This window comes from Poecilia formosa, unplaced genomic scaffold (assembly GCF_000485575.1).
Source record: "Poecilia formosa unplaced genomic scaffold, Poecilia_formosa-5.1.2 Scaffold379, whole genome shotgun sequence".
In the NCBI taxonomy this organism is placed as follows: Eukaryota; Metazoa; Chordata; class Actinopteri; order Cyprinodontiformes; family Poeciliidae; genus Poecilia; species Poecilia formosa.
The window spans coordinates 368412-384632 of record NW_006800318.1 but is presented as its reverse complement, the minus strand read 5'-3'; the positions used below and the strand labels follow the sequence as shown (position 1 = coordinate 384632).

Genomic DNA, 16221 nt, shown 5'->3' with positions numbered 1-16221 from the left:
AAAACAACATTAGATGCAAAATCTTAAAATGGAATAATATAAAGGTAAATCACAAAGTTTTCATCCAGGTTTTTGCTTTGAATTTAATTTATCTTAATAAAAAAAAGGAAAAAAAACATCCAAAATAAAGCAAGAATGAGCCACGTCTGGTTTTTGTTGCTTAAAATCCACATAAAATCCAGAAAAAGATGATCAACCTGAAAAACTTAAGGATTAATTTAAGGTTTGCCGTTTTTTGTTTGATCTGGGAAACCTGCAATAGCATTTTTATGTTTGAGATCTAAAATTATTTTGTTTATTGTTGAGCAGGTAAAAATAAAAATATATATTTTTTCTATTATAGTTTTTAAAAAAGAAAAACAAACAGGATCAACATGACATTTTTGGCCATGTTAAAAAGTTTAGACACTACTATCTTTAAAATAATTTGAATAATTAACATAACTTAATGAACTAATTGGTAAATATAATCTGTCAGAATGGATTTATGATTGGACGGAAGGAACCTGAGAAGATAATTAATAAATTTAGAAAAAACATGAAAAATTGGAATAGAAAGGTAACAGAATCACTTTAGGCAAGTTAAACTTGCTTAAATCATACATTTTCATATTAAAATTTCTATTAATGACAGATAAAGTGGGATTATTTGTGCAGGCAGTGAATGTTTGTTAAATTTACTCACAGTTCCTCTAAGAAGTGCAGGTTGGACAAAGCTCCACTGGTCATCACAGTCAGATTATTCATGCTGAGATCACTACAGAAAAACAAAAAAAACAGGATTATTAAACTATTTTTACACCTGATTGTTAAAAACTGCTGGAGATTAGTGATTAATATTCAAAACATCATAAAATATAAACAAATAAGCCTGAATTTGAGGTTAAAATTATGCTAAAAACCGTCTGAAAGCAAACAAAAACATAAATCAGACGTATAAACAGAGCAAATGACTCATGAATTATTAAAGCTGGCTGTGTTGAAACACTGAGGCCATTCAGCCAATGTCACGTGCAAAAACATTTCGGCTCCACAACCAACACCACTGTTAACTTTTCCATCTTTGTGAGGATCGTCGGGTTGGCCTGGAGCCAGAAAAAAAAAATAAAAATACGGCTCCTTCAAAGAGTCGACACACACCTAAATGAGAAACAAGACTGAGCAGAAATGACTGGAAACACGGAGAGAAAACAGGAAAGAGAGCAGGAAGGGCCGAACGAACAAACATGGAATAGAGAAACAGGATTTAACATGACTCTAAAATTAAACAAAACCTGTTTTTTTCTCACACAAATGTCACATTTTACATCTTTTTTATCTTTGCGTCGTTGGGAATCGATATACGACTTGGCTGAAAAACGTATCACAATATAAACATTTCATATCAGTCAATATCAATAATTATTGACTTGACTTTTATTTTTGTTTACAGAAATGCTTGTAACCCAGCAGGTTGTTGCTAGGCAACCAAAGAGCGAGTGAGTTAGCTGAAGACACAAACCTAGCTTAGCTGGCTAAAGCCTTTCCTCTGCCTACATCCCCCAGAATGCTGTGCGGTTCTGGATCAAAGTTCAGTGACTACTCTATTTTTTTATCAGATGTTTATCTACTGATATTGATGAGGTGTCTATTGTGATATGTATTGTTATTGATTTATTTTCCAGCCCTACCAATATATATAGTCAAATACAAGCACTGATATTTATAAGTTGTATTATCTAAAATGTCCATACACATTTACCTGCATTAAATCTGATGTCATAAATATAAAATAAGGTGATTTTAAAAAACATTAAATGGGATGCGATGCAACACACTGTAATATGAAGATCACAGTAATGTCAGAACAACAGGAGCTCAAAGCTATAAAGATGCAGAACAATGATTGATAACAGAAAGTGTTATGAAATCTACAGAGGGGCCTTTTTCCCTGTTGGAGCCCGGGGCTCTTGTTACCAAAGCATCGCCCCTGCCGCCAGTGAAACCAGAATGAAATGCTCTGCATGTCAGGAATCTGATGTGACTTCACCTTTATTGACCAGAAACACCAGAAAGAGATGAACGTTTTGCTTTTTAGAGTCAAAACAGGCTGACATCAGCGGGATTTCAGCTCCACGCTGTTGTTGTTTGTGTGCAGCCGTGACGCTCTTCCTCCTTTCTTCCCCTTATCTGACTCGTCTTTTCTCTGCTCTGTCTGATAAAATCGGCAGGTAGCGTCTCTCCGCTGAGGAGGGCTGTGGTCTGAAAGGCCGTCTCTGTCTGAATCGCTGGGAGGGCGTGTCTTCGTGTTGAATATGCTGGTTGTTAAGGAGCTTTCTCAACACTCCATAAAGCCTGTTAATGTGTGCGAGCTTTACAACACCGTCCGCAGGTAGACCGCTGGCACACAGGGAGGGTTTGTTTGGCTTCAACAGAGTTACGGCTGATTGGATTTTACTGCTGCTCAAAACAACACGCTGTACATTAAAGCAGATTTTATTCAGCCATTCATTAGTCTGTACTCATAAATTCGTGGTTATGCCGACGGTGAGGGCAGGTTTCCAGACAGTAAGTTGTTCATTAAGCCAGAATGAGGGCTCTGTCATTTAGACGTGCTCACATGCTGGATTTGGATATAAATATTTACAGTTATGACCCCAAAATTACACAAATACTGATTTAAAATGAAAATAATCCAAGATTATGAATTGAAAATGAGTTTCTCTAGACATATTTAGCCTGTTGAAAGTTGCAAAACTGATACTTTTTATTTTAACAACACAGTTTATGAATAAAAAGTGATGAACATTGATTGTTTCTGAAAAGTGTGGCATGCTTTTTGCATTCACTCTTCTTCACTCAGAACCCTTTTATTTAGTTGTTTAAATAATTAGCCTGCAAGCTGAATATTTACTTTAAAGCTAAACATTTAGCTTGTTAACTAGATATTTAGTTTGAAACTGAGGTATTATTAAATGAATGAATCACATGGTGAAATTATGACTAAAAATAGTGTAGCGAACCGTACTATCCCGTACCGTACACCTAAGTATAAACCTAACTGAGGTGTGAAATTTCTGAAAATTTGCCATGAAGATTCACTTAGAAGTTTATGAAAGACTAACTAAAGGTTAATTTTACCTAAATTAAGTTGAATAAATAAGCCTGAAAAATCACAAATTGTTGTTTAGTCTACATGTACAGCCGTTAGAGGAGATCATAAAACGGTTACTTTTCGGTCCAGATGGGAACTTAAAGACGCCTAACGTCTCAAATATCGTCTGTTTATGTTCTGAATCCTGAACTGCCGCCACAGAGACGTTGGTACCACCACAGAGACGGTCCAACAGTGTTTTGATTCCTTTCAGTCGTGACATGAGGGACTGAGACAATGACGACACGACGATGGTGGTAGTTCACAAGAATAACCTGATTGCCCTGCTGGGAAAAAAGGTTACGTCATACGACTTCATACGGAGGGAACAACGGCCTAATTGTTCTGGCTTCATGACATCTTACAGGTTGGTCAGCATTTTGAATCTGCTTGTGACAAGAAGAACAAATTTGTTATATTTAAGATTATTTTCATATGTCAGAACGGCCAGAGATAAATCTGGTTAATCTGAACTTTAATAACATCAAATATTAATCAAGATGCGTTTATTTTTAAAAACTCTTGACTTATAGAAAGAAATTGAGTATTTTAAACAAATATTGTTGGATGATAAATTGTCCCAAAAGTTATCGCAATAAACGATAATATTGTTGTTTTGAGACCATTTTCAAGTAATTTCATGTTTTCAACCAAATGACCAAAAAACTGATCAAAACTATATTACTGGAACTTTTAGTCTCACTCTGTGAATATAATATACAATTATTCTACGAAAAACACATTTATAATGTTTATATAGGCCTGTCATGACAACAAATTTTGCTGGATGATAAATTGTCCCAGAATTTATCGCGAAAAAGGATAGTATTGTTGTTTTGAGACCATTTTAATGGTGTAATTCTCAGAGATCAATAAACTTTAAATTTGAATAAACATTTAACACTGGAAATAGAAGAAATTTTAAATATCCCAAATAAATAAAACAAAAAACAACAGAAACAACAAATAAAATTAATTATGAAATCTCTAAGCAAAATTATCCTTTGAAAAAAAGGTTCTGGTTGAGATAAATTCACCAGACTGAAGACTTTCATCATCCAATTGTTGGTAAAAACTGGATAGAAAAATTATAAAGTGTGTGATTAATAAAGCCAAAATAAACCTGTTTTTTAAAAGTTAAAGCTACATTACAATATTTAATAACTTAACCTTTCACTTAGGCTGTTTGCGAATATTTTTCCCTGTTTTGATGATTAGTTCAACAAAGATTTCACCGTGATTATAAACAAAGCTGCCATTTTGTAATCTGATGTCTCCTGTTTATAGATCACATGGATCCTGAGGCATTTATTAACTTTTTTTAAATCTTGTGAGTCTCAGTTTGAGCAACAGATCCAAGTCCGGGACCATAAGATTGTTTTTGATGATGAAAAGGCAAAAATCCTTGTGTGTTTTGATTGTGAGGTTGTTGGCCTTTTTGTGTCTCCTCAGGCTCAAACTGATGGATATCAAATGATTATTCAAATGTTGCAGGCAGCAGAAAGACAACTCTGGAGAAAGAAAGAAAGAAAGAAAGAAAGGAAGAAAGACGAAAAAGAGGCGTAGTGGGACAGTGAGGCCTCTCTTTCTGTTTTTGTCCTCTTTCGTTTCTTCTTTCAGTGTTTTGGGAGGCGGGTCAGCGGGGGGCCCCCTGGGGCAGCAAAACATGTGGGGGTTTGTTCATCCCCTGGTTAGTCAGATCAGTGTGAAGAAGACAAACAGCAGCTCTGTCAGGTCCATTTCTCTGAAGAAACCCAAAGCTCCTCCGGTCTGAGGACTCATTTAGGAATCGGATCATCTTTAGGTGCATCTGGTCAGGAATTTAAGGAGGTCTGAGGAGCGAGACAGATGTCACCGGCAGACGCGGGGGAAGTGACGGGTGTGTCCCGTCAGCCCGAAACCACGAAAAAGAAACAAAAATCTCATAAACAAGGGAACATGAATGGGGTTCACTGAAAGAATCTGAAATGAGCTGTTCTGTTGTTCAAAGTACTGAACCATCCAGACGAGTTAACCCTGACAGCAGACCGCAACATGCTGAAAGAAGACAGACATGGATTTAATATCTACATCCTCCTGAGTCAGTCAGCATCCAGCTTCAGAGAGATCAGAAATATTTGGTTTTTCATCAAAATACTGCCATATTTTGACCTTCAGGGTGACATAAAGTCAGTTACAAAGTCGGGCTTCCGTCACCTGAAGAACATTTCTAAAGGACTAACATCCCAGGAAGATCTAGAGAAACTCATCCATGAGTTTATCATCAGTCGCGCTGATTACTGCAACAGTGTCTTCCAGGTCTCGCTGCTGCTGTTGTCCTGACTAAAACCCGAGTCTTAAAGTTCTTACAGTGGCTTCCTGTAGCTCAGAGAACAGACTTTAAAAAAACCTCCGTTAGTTTATGAATCACTGAACAGCTTAGCACCAAAATACTGACATATTTTGACATTCATAGACACATAAAGACAATTACAAAGTCGGTCTTCCATCTCCTGAACATTTGAACATCTAGAGAAACTCACTGATGTGTTCATCATCAGTTGCACTGATTCCTGCATCAGCTTATTCACTTCAAAAAGTCAATCAGACAACAGCTTTGCAGCCCATCACATTAAACATCTGCTGTTGTCATAGCAACCTTCCAGAGCTCTCAGGTCTTCTGGTTCTGCTCTGCATCCAGAACCAGAACCAAACGAGCAGAAGCAGCATTCAGCTTTTATTCACCACAAATCTGTAACAAACTTCCAGAAAACTGCAAAACAGTTGAAACACTGAGTTCCTTTAAATTCGGTCTAAAAACCAAACTGTTAAGAGTTAATGGAACATTGATCAACATTTTGACGACACTTGGAAAAATATAATGTTTCAAATGATGATTTTTTGTTTTTATGATGTAAATCACTTTGAACTGCTTTGTTGCTGAAATGATCTAGAAAAATAAACTTAATAAAATGTGATCAATGCCAATTCTTGCTACATAAAATGTTGACATTTTGTTTTATGTCAACATAAATTCTGATTTTATGCTGACGTAAAGTCAGACTGGTGTTGTGTTTTTGCAGTGTATAAACAGGATGAGTTTTTTCTAACAAACTAAACCTCATCTTTATTGCTGCTCTGTCCTGCTGTGATTATGATTCATCTTCACCCTGATTATAAACAAAGTTGCCATTTTAGTATCAGATTTATGTGTCACACTGCCCTTCAGGCACTTATTATTCTTACTTTTTAATGTTTTTTTCTTTTTAGATTACAAATCCAAGTTGTGGACGTTAAAAATATCCAAGTTTGATCATTTTTCCTATTAAAATAATGAAAATCACTAAAACATTCTGCAGGAGAAAGATTAAAATATTTACAAACAATCATAAACAAGCACAGGCAGATGTGAGCCACTCCTTAAGCCTGGCTGAAAAGTGTCTTCAAAATAAAATAGACTCACATCTCGTCCTTGTTGAGTGCAAACTAACTATCCATCCATCCATCCATCCATCCATCCATCCATTTTCTTCCTCTTATCTGGCATCGGGTCGCAGGGGCAGCAGCTTCAGAAGGGAGGCCCAGACTTCCCTCCCCAGCCACTTCTTCCAGCTCCTCCGGGGGAACCCCGAGGCGTTCCCAGGCCAGTCGAGAGACATAGTCCCTCCAGAGTGTCCTGGGTCTTCCCCGTGGGACATGCCCGGAACTCCTCACCAGGGAGACAACCAGGAGGCATCCGTACCAGATGTCTGAGCCTCAATTGGCTCCTCTCGACATGGAGGAGCAGTGGCTCTACTCTGAGTCCCTCCCGGATGACCGAGCTTCTCTCTCTAAGGGAGAGCCCAGCCACCCTGCAGAGGAAGCCCATTTCGGCCGCTTGTATCCGTGATCTCGTTCTTTCGGTCATGACCCAAAGCTCATGACCATAGATGAGGGTGGGAACGTAGATCGACCGGTAAATCGAGAGCTTCGCTTTTTGACTCAGCTCTCTCTTCACCACGACGGACCGGTACAGCGCCCGCTTCACGGCAGACGCTGCACAAATCCGCCTGTCGATCTCCCGCTCCCTTCTTCCCTCATTCGTGAACAAGATCCCCAGATACTTAAACTCCTCCACTTGAGGCAGGACGACCCCCCCGACCCAGATAAGGCACTCTATCCTTTTCCGGCTCAAGACCATGGCCTCAGATTTGGAGGCGCTGATCTAACTAATTTTATATTTTTCTTGTGTTATCCTTTCATCTGCTTTGGATTTACGACGAAACAAAAAGATGAATTTTTTTCATCTTTTTGAAAAAAAGATGAAAATATTTTGTTAAATATTTTAACAAAATATTTAACAAAAATATTTTGTTAAAATATTTTTAACAAAATGTTAAAAATATTTTAACATTTTGTTAAAATATTGAGTATTTAGTTCATTTTAAAAGTAAAATAAATAAAATCTCATTTTTAATTTAAAAAATGAGACATTTTTTGTTCAGAAGTGTCTACAATTTTTGCATTTGGTGCCAAAAGTGTCAGGTTGACCGCCTTACCAATAAACTAAACAGACATTTTAAAGAAACCGGTAAAGCAGTCTGATCGAGGACCGTACAAAGTCATTCTGAAGGCCCCAAATTATGATCTCAATATAAACAAATTTGCCCTTCAAAAAATATTAGTGATCAGAATAGAAATTATTATAATGTGATTAATTGTTAGTTGCAATTAATAAAATTGGTCAAATTCTCATATTTTTCTTTAACTGCTTAAGTAATCTACAGAATATTCATAATACATTAAAGATGCAAAAATAATTAAAGTCCTGTTTTAAATCAGAAATTAACATTTTAGTGCTTAAAGCCAATAAAAATAGTATTCATTTCAGGAACGTGAATCCGTTTAAACTAAAACTATCCCAATTTAGGAGTTTGGGGTAAAACATATTTTATAAGGTTTTGTCATTAATCCAAAGTGTGTAATAAATGTTTAATTTGTACAGTTTGGGGTTAATTAACTAAATTAGTTGAAAATAATTTCATAAAATAATTAATCACAAATCTTTTCCGCTGTAACACAACATTAAAAACATGTTCTGTACGCTCCAGTCGGCCATTCCCAGCTTTACAAACCTTATAAATCAGTAAATTTGCCACATTTGATCTCATATCTCCAATAATCAGCGGACTGAATCTCCCATTTCCAGACGGTTTGTCAGCTTGACCTCTCTCATGACCTCTGAGGAAGATGGATCTACCCATCTGTGATGTCATGTTGCAGCTACCTGTGTGAGTGTTTGCTGGACCATAGAAAACATTCAAGACGTTTCGGCTCGCGTTGTGGAAAAGCAAGAACCTAAAGTGAAGTAGCCGTGTCTGAATGGTCCGACCTCAAGAAGTCCAACATGGCTGCCAAAGGGGGCGTGGCAGCAGAATCCTTCATATGCACATGGGTTCATTCATCACAGCAAGGCTAAATGCATTCCTGTCAGTCAGAGGGGAGAAAGGAGACTCGCAGGCCCATTCACGCTTCAGGCAGCGCTGCTTAGGCATGCAGCTAGAGCACACACATAAAGGCGTTGACAGATGGCAGCATTCACACTGATGGCGGTCAGACAGGCAGAAGGCTGGAGGCTGTTAGCTATGACGTCTGATATCGGTTACTCTTTACTGAGAAGGTTGTAAAAGTTCGGGTTGAAACGCAGAATCTCAGCTCTTCCAGCTGGTTGGTTTGCTGATTACTAGACAGTGGAAAGAAATTGGTTGATTCGAAAGAGTTGTAATCAGAGGTGCCGCTGTGACGCCAACGATGCATTTTCACGTCTTCAAACACATTTTGATATTAGAAAAAGACACTTGTTTATCAGGAAACAGGATTTCGTTTGTCAATACAACCAGATGCGTGAAGACTTGTTTCCTTTGTTGTTAAAATTATTAATTTAGCTTGACTACTCACATTTCTTGGAAAGCAAAATCCAGCTAAATCAAGAGAGCAGAGAGTGTGTTTCACACTGGGTAGTCAGTTCAATTTGGGACAAAAACATTTGATACATTTTCAGCTGCAGTGATTCTCCTTCTCTCTTCAAACCAACCAAATCCTTTGAAAAACCTGTTCCCCTCCTCACCTGTGGAGGCGCTGCACCAAGAACTATTGAAGAAAACAACACAAAAACCTCTGAAGAAAACACTGAGTGCAACTTCCTTCCTCTTGAAATGTGAACAAAAGTGGAGTAAAGTCAAAATTCAGCAGTTTAAGGATTTCTCTTTTGTTTTTAGTAAAGGCTCATGACATGTTTCTCCTGCTAGCGCTAGGCTAGCACATTTATTTTGGTTGTATTTACCCAGAATGCCCTACATTATAGTTCACTTCCTGCTTTTGAAGCGGTCTCCAGTTTGTTTGGCATTCACATAAGCATTTGAACCAAACCGGAGTTCTCTTCAGCCGAACCCAGACCGAGTTTTGTAGGTGGACCAGAGTTTAATGTGGTCTGATTAGCATTCACACCTCCACAAACGAACCAAACGAACCGAACTTTCTAGGCAGACAGACCGGAGTTTGACTAGGAATCCTACTCAAATCATTCATTTAATTTAAAAAGCTCAACAAGATTTTGAGCTTCAATTTTCACCAGCTCATATTTAGCACAATCACGGTTGCTAGGCAACAGACAAACACTGAGAGGCAACAAATCTGAAGGACTTAAGCTACATCGAATGCATGAGTCGATAACTGAACCTAAGGAAGCTGAACCTGCATACAGATCTAGGGTAAGAAAAAAGGCTTGTAAATTCTGCAGACCCTACACATGCTGGACACAACCTGCCTTGAGTTTTACTTACTTCAGGTCGGTTCTTCAGGTGCTTTCTGATGAACACCTTACAGCCGGAGTTATTAGCCACTCTGGTGTTTAACAAAATAAGCAAATCAACATGATCACAACCTGATGCTCGTTTTCTTTTGACGTATCGCAGGAGAAAAAGTTGATGGAAGTGGCAAAAATCAAAATAATTTCCTCAATTTTGCAACAAACTTATCTCACTTGCTTAGAGGTGATGGAGTCAAAACATTTAATGAGTTCTGATGGAGCGAACTTTCCCATTCATTGGTGGGTCTGTGACCAGAGGCACGAAACTCTGGAAGATGTTTAAGCCCAAACTTTCAACATTGAAGAAAACCAGCTAATTTTTTAAATGTGTCCATGCTAGTTTGCCTCAACTTCAGTTTGCGTTGCGTTAATGTCTGACGAAATCGCGCTTTCCCTGTTGATTCGCGCCAAACCAACAGAAACACACCTAATTCGCAACATTTTAAAAGATCAGTTCACATTTTCTTTGTTTTTTCTTCTTCACCCAAAATTAACATGATAATTGAATGGATATATAGCTATTGTTTTTTTTATCATTACGAAACTCAACTAATTATTAAAGTTACTTTTCAAGGAGAGATTAAATACTTTTAGACGGCATAACCTTTTAAAAGTTGTGTTAAATCATCAAATTACTGCAAAAAGCTGCTAGTTTGTACATTTTACCAACAAATTTAATCTGCGTGAAAACTTTTAGTTGCAACGTTACATGCAGACAAGTTCAGATTTATTTTATGTTACATCAGCTTGAATTCTACGATAACCAGCACAGAGCAGATTTAAAAGTCTAATGTATTCAGTAAAAACAGGCGTTCCTCTTGGACAACTTTACGGCTGGTTGGAATGCATACTTTAAAAATTGAGCTTCGCGCTCTCAAAGGAACTCCTTGATGTTTTTGTTGCATTCAGCTCCTGATTGCAGCTCTAATAAAGACCCAAAAAGCCTTTGATCGACTGTCGGTGCGTGTTTTTGTGAGTCCATCTGCCCTCCGCAGACAAACCCAGAGGAGCACACACACACACACACACGCGCACACACACACACACATGCACTCACACACATACACACACACAGGCCTGAATAGAAGTGAGTTTTCTTTAATGAGAGTGAAATTTAAATCCAAGACATTGTTCGGTTTTCGGGCTGCAGCCAAGAAAAGCAGGTTCCCCTTCCTCACAAACACACCACTCAGTGACGTAATGCTTCACCGGAGCGCAGACATGTGTTGTATCAAAGCCAGTCACCTGCTGGGAGGCGAAATACATTTCAATTAGTTTTATTGTTTTGCCTCTACAAGAATTTACACTCAACTAGAAACAATAAAAGTTCACTTCAGTTGTTAAACCACCGCACCAAAACCTGGAAGCTCTTTCAGAACCCCAGAGATCCCATGCAGACATCTGACACCTCCGAAACCGCTTTCAGGAAACCCAAACCCTGACACTTAAACAGCGTTCAGGTCCTTAGACGTCTTTCACGACCGCAGAAACTTATTTACGCCAGTTTAACCCCATTCACCCCCCAATTTCCCTCAATGGGACGTTTATTTAACACCTAGAACTTTTTAGAAACTCTTGGCAACAATCAGAGCTCTTAAAAAAAAAAAAAAAACTAAGAAAAAAAATCCTTGGAAACTTTCCAAAAGCCATAAAACAAGTTGCACTCGGACTCATTCAAATCATTGAACTTCTGAAAAGCTTGACCTTATCAATCTCAGAAGAATAGCCATTACAGAACCAGTTAAATCTTAAAATACTCAAGTAATTTATTGAACAGTTGCTAAACTTTCAAGTAAAAAACAATTACCTACCTACAGATTACTAAAACCTTCCTAATTATACATTAAAAACAATCCAACCATCTAAATTTAGTTAAGAATACAAAATCCCAAACATTTTCTGAAACCTTCCAGAGCATTTTTTATGTTCTCTAGATGATATTTAAATTGTTTTTTTTTTATTTCTGCTTAATTCAGTTTAAGTTTTCATATAATGATTTCAATAAATTCTTGTAGATTTGTTTCCCCCATTATCTCTTGATGACCACAGCATGTGGTTCTAATAACTAAGAGCTACTAGACCTTGATGTTTGGCATTAGGGTCTCTTTGGTGATTTTACATTTAAAGGTCCAGTTGGCCGCATCCGATTTAGGACCAAAACTGCGACATTTCGTACATTTTCAGCTGCTGTGGCTCTTTCTCGCTTAACTGAGTCAAACCAGCCAAACCCTTTGAGTAACCTGTTCTCCTCCTCACCTGTGGGGGCGCTGCACCAAGAACCACTGAAGGAAACAACACAAAAACCTCTGAAGATGAAATGCAAACAAAAATGGAGAGGTGCCAGATTTTAGCGGTTGTAGGATTTCTCTTTTCTCTTTGGTAAAAGATAAAGAGACATTTCTTGTGCTAGGCTAACACGTTTGCCTTGGTTGTGTTTACCCAGAATGCCCTGCGCTGTAGTCTGCTTCCTGCTTTTGGAGCGGTCTCCAGTCCACTTGTATTCACATATGCATTTGAACCGCACCAGAATTCACTTCAACTGAACTAAAACTGAGGTTTGTAGGTGGACCAGAGTTTGATTTTTGGTCCAATTACATATTCACAACTCAACAAACAAACCGGACTGTTAGAAATTTCTGAAATTTGTCCACCCAGCTCAGAATTTATTCTTTTTCTGAAAAATTTCTGAAGGTAATCTCAAAATTTCTGAGATTTTTCATGTAATTGCTGCTCAACGGGATAATGGCAGACTAACAGTTTATCGGCCGTCTTCAGTGGCTATGCCAACTACCCTTAGCATTCACAACATGCTGTGCTAGCTACAGTGAAGCAGAAAGCAATGGTGATTGACAGCGCTAAGACCCGGCTCGTGGCTCTGATTGGACACAGCATGATGACAGTTTCAACAAATATGTAAAAAAACATTTTTCATAAAAGTTACAAACTGCAGCTTTAATTGGAACTTATTGTGATGTTAAATTAAATTTTTACAAGAAATTGATCACAATGAATGATAAACAATTTGATAATGCAAACATCCAGCAATGGGTAGGAACTAGTTCCATTACTTTTTTGAGGAAAAAATAAATAAAACAACTTTTAGGAGTATTTTTCCTTCTCTGTACTTTAACTTGTGTACCTTTATTGTGAAGTATCGCTACTCTTATTTGAGAAAAATTCTGGATTTTCTATCCGCTGTAAGCAACATCTGGAGTTTTTGTTAAAATTTTATAAGTTTTATATTGAAAGAAATATGGGAAAAATTTACATTTTGCCTTTTACTTTAATTTTTAACTTTATAATTTTCCCTATTTGATGAGGTAATTTTTAAATATTAAATGATTTTATCAGTTACTTGAGAAGACTTTACCAGCTGAGTAATTTCTTGGACAGATACTTTTTACTTTTACTTAAGTAAGACTATGATGAAGTAGTTCCACTCTTAGTTGAGTGTAATTTTTAGGTAATCTACTCACTTGTGCAGGTGGTCATAATCTTAACCCTGATTGAAGGAAATGTGGAAATAAAACCCAGAACCTCTTGATGAGGAAACATCAGAGAAGAGTTGGGTACTAGTTACATTTACTTGAGTAACTTTTTGGAAAAAATTCACTTTTAGGAGTTTTTTCCTATGCTGTGCTTTTTACTCTTACTTTAGTAAAATTTCTGGATTTTCAACCCGCTGAATGAAAAACAAACATGTTTCAACCAGAAATTCACCCGACACAGACAAACACCTGCAGTTTTTGTTAAAATTTCATTTTTTATTAAAATAAACTAATTTGGAAAACTTTTACTTTTGCCTAATTGTGTTTTTTTTGTTATTTGTATGAATTATTGTCATTTTTGTCCTTAAAATACCAAAATTTCCACTTAACTTTATATTTTTATCTGTCTGATGATGTCATTTTTTAATTTTAAATGATTGATAATTTGATCAGTTACTCAGTGCTTGAGTAAACATTTTTACAAATACTTTTTTACTCTTACTTGAGTAATTTCTTGGATCCAGAGTCGGCCCAAATCATATGCAAGCAAACCGGATGCTTAGGACCTCCACGCCTCTCGGGGACCCCAAGAGCACAGAGCCAGCATAATAATTTCTTTAGCAACTTTAATTAATACAAACTAGATGCTATTACACATGGAAAAAATATTTCTATTTTATTTTTATAGTTGGTACAAATAATAGGTTAAACTCTTCCTGCTGTTGTTCCACTGCATGTTGGAGAAATTTAAGATATTAAAAATCTTAACTTGTTTACCGTTAATTCCTTGTTTTTCTGTTGATGTTACTTTCAAGTAGTTAAAATAATATGGCATATCCAAAAAGGATGTGTAAATTATTCTAGATCCAAACCTTAAAAAGGGTTCTGCTTATTAAAAATTATTTTGCTTATTTTATGAGCATCAATCGAAGAAAATAGAACACAATTCAATCAATTCTGATCAATAATATAAGGATTTAGGCCACTCTTTCTTTGAAAATGCTTGCTGTATTTAGCTGAGTTTATTAAATTAATTAAAAGTTAATCCTTTGTATTATAGCCAATATTTTTCTTTTGGAAGAAGATTTTAGTTGTTTGTGATCATTTTGTCCTAATTAAAGATAGAGAGTTCAGGTATATGAAATACCTGAACCAGGGGCCCAAATTTGTATCTTTCTGAACTGAAGTCAGGGGCCACACACAGTCAGTCCGAGGCCCGTATATGGCCCCTGCACCCCACTTTGGACACCCCTCAAATTATGCTAAAGCTAGCCGGTATGTTACATACATACAGCTTAGGAATGATAAAGCATCTGGTGGTGAAATGTTGATATGGGGGGCCTCAAATGAAAATATGCTCACTGCCCCAAAAATGCATGGACCGGCCCTGCTTGGATGGCTACTTTTTACTTTTACTTGAGTAGAAATGTGTTAAAGTAGTGCTGTTTTTCCTCGATTATATTTTTGGGTGCTCTACCACCTCTGCATCAGAGTAAATCAACTTTTTTTTGCCGCCAACGCGACCTGACATGCGCAGAACAGACAGGTGTTCTGATTCCCACCGCGACCGTAACATGTGTGCACTCTCACACAACAAACAAAATAATAATAATGAAAAAACAATAACTTACAGATAGGATGTGAACACGCTCAGGTTGCTCGGTATCTCCCGGAGCCCCAGGTCCGAGCAGTCCACCCGGTGCAGCAGCCCGTCCCCCTCGCACCGACAGCGGCCAGGGCAGGTGGCGTGTCCCGCTGCTCTGGAGCTCTCCTCCCGGGAATCACCGGAGCTGTTCCCCGCTGCTGCTGCTGCTTTCTGCATCCTCACCCCGGCCTCGGAGCTCCACAACCCGACCGAGAAGACCGCAAGCACCGTTAACAAAGCCTCGAACCCCCGCATGTCCCGCAACTGGTGGAAGTTTCTTGCCCGCGGCAGAAGTGGGTGAATAAGGGGAGAGAAGTTGTGGGAATTTGTAGGTAGTTCCTCTGATGAGGGAAAGCAGGTTGTGGGAGCTGGAAGTTTGCAGCTTGGTGTGTTTCCAGGCTGGACGCGTGGAAATGCGGAGTGTGTGTGAGTCCCTCCACTCAGCACAGCGGCGTGAAAAACCCCGTCCACTTATATATACACCCAGCCCCTGCGATCACAGGGGGGCCACTCCGCTTTAAAACAGCCAGATCTGGGATTCATCCCATCAGCTGCATGATTTACACTGGAGAAAAATGATTTTTTAAATCTGATTTTGGCATTTAAGTGGGGAAAACGCTTCTTTACGGGTTTTCTATGAAACATTAAATCTGGGAACTCAAATGTGCAAAATTTGCTTTAAACTGGAAGTGTTGCATATTCAGACAACTTTATGTTTACAGATATGTTTTGTAAACATTTTTAAAACAGCAGCACTTTGATAAAGGCCTTTAAAATAAGTTTCCCGAACCACATATTTGTTTTTTATTTATTTTATTCATGTTTTCTTTTTCTTAACCTTGTGTTGTTTGTTTTATGGGACAGACCAGATATTAGCATTTTGCTAAATACCAGAGTTTACAAATTTCCATTAACAAAATAATAGTTTTTTAAACAAATTTGATCAACATTTTAAAGACACTAGCACATATTTTTGTATTTTGCTAATGGAAAATTACCAAAATTATTTTCTAATTAGTGAATTTTCGATTAGCAAAATGGGCTAATGGGTTTTCTTCCTGGATGGATGAATGGATGGATGGATGGATGGATGGATGGATGGATGGATGGATGGATGGATGGATGGATG

At 37.7% G+C, this 16221-nt stretch overlaps 1 protein-coding gene across 1 annotated transcript in view; it reads right to left on the bottom strand.

Moving 5' to 3' along the window:
* LOC103154272 (leucine-rich repeat-containing G-protein coupled receptor 5A) overlaps positions 1–15640 on the bottom strand; it is a 41020-nt gene extending 25380 nt beyond the window's left edge. The window contains exons 1-2 of the mRNA XM_007575488.2: positions 15079–15640; positions 686–757 (exon numbers count right to left, since the gene is read on the bottom strand). Of these exons, the coding sequence (XP_007575550.1) occupies positions 686–757; positions 15079–15347 (341 nt within the window). The 5' untranslated portion in view covers positions 15348–15640. The remainder of the gene's footprint in view (positions 1–685; positions 758–15078) is intronic.
* Between the last annotated feature and the right edge of the window lie 581 nt (positions 15641–16221).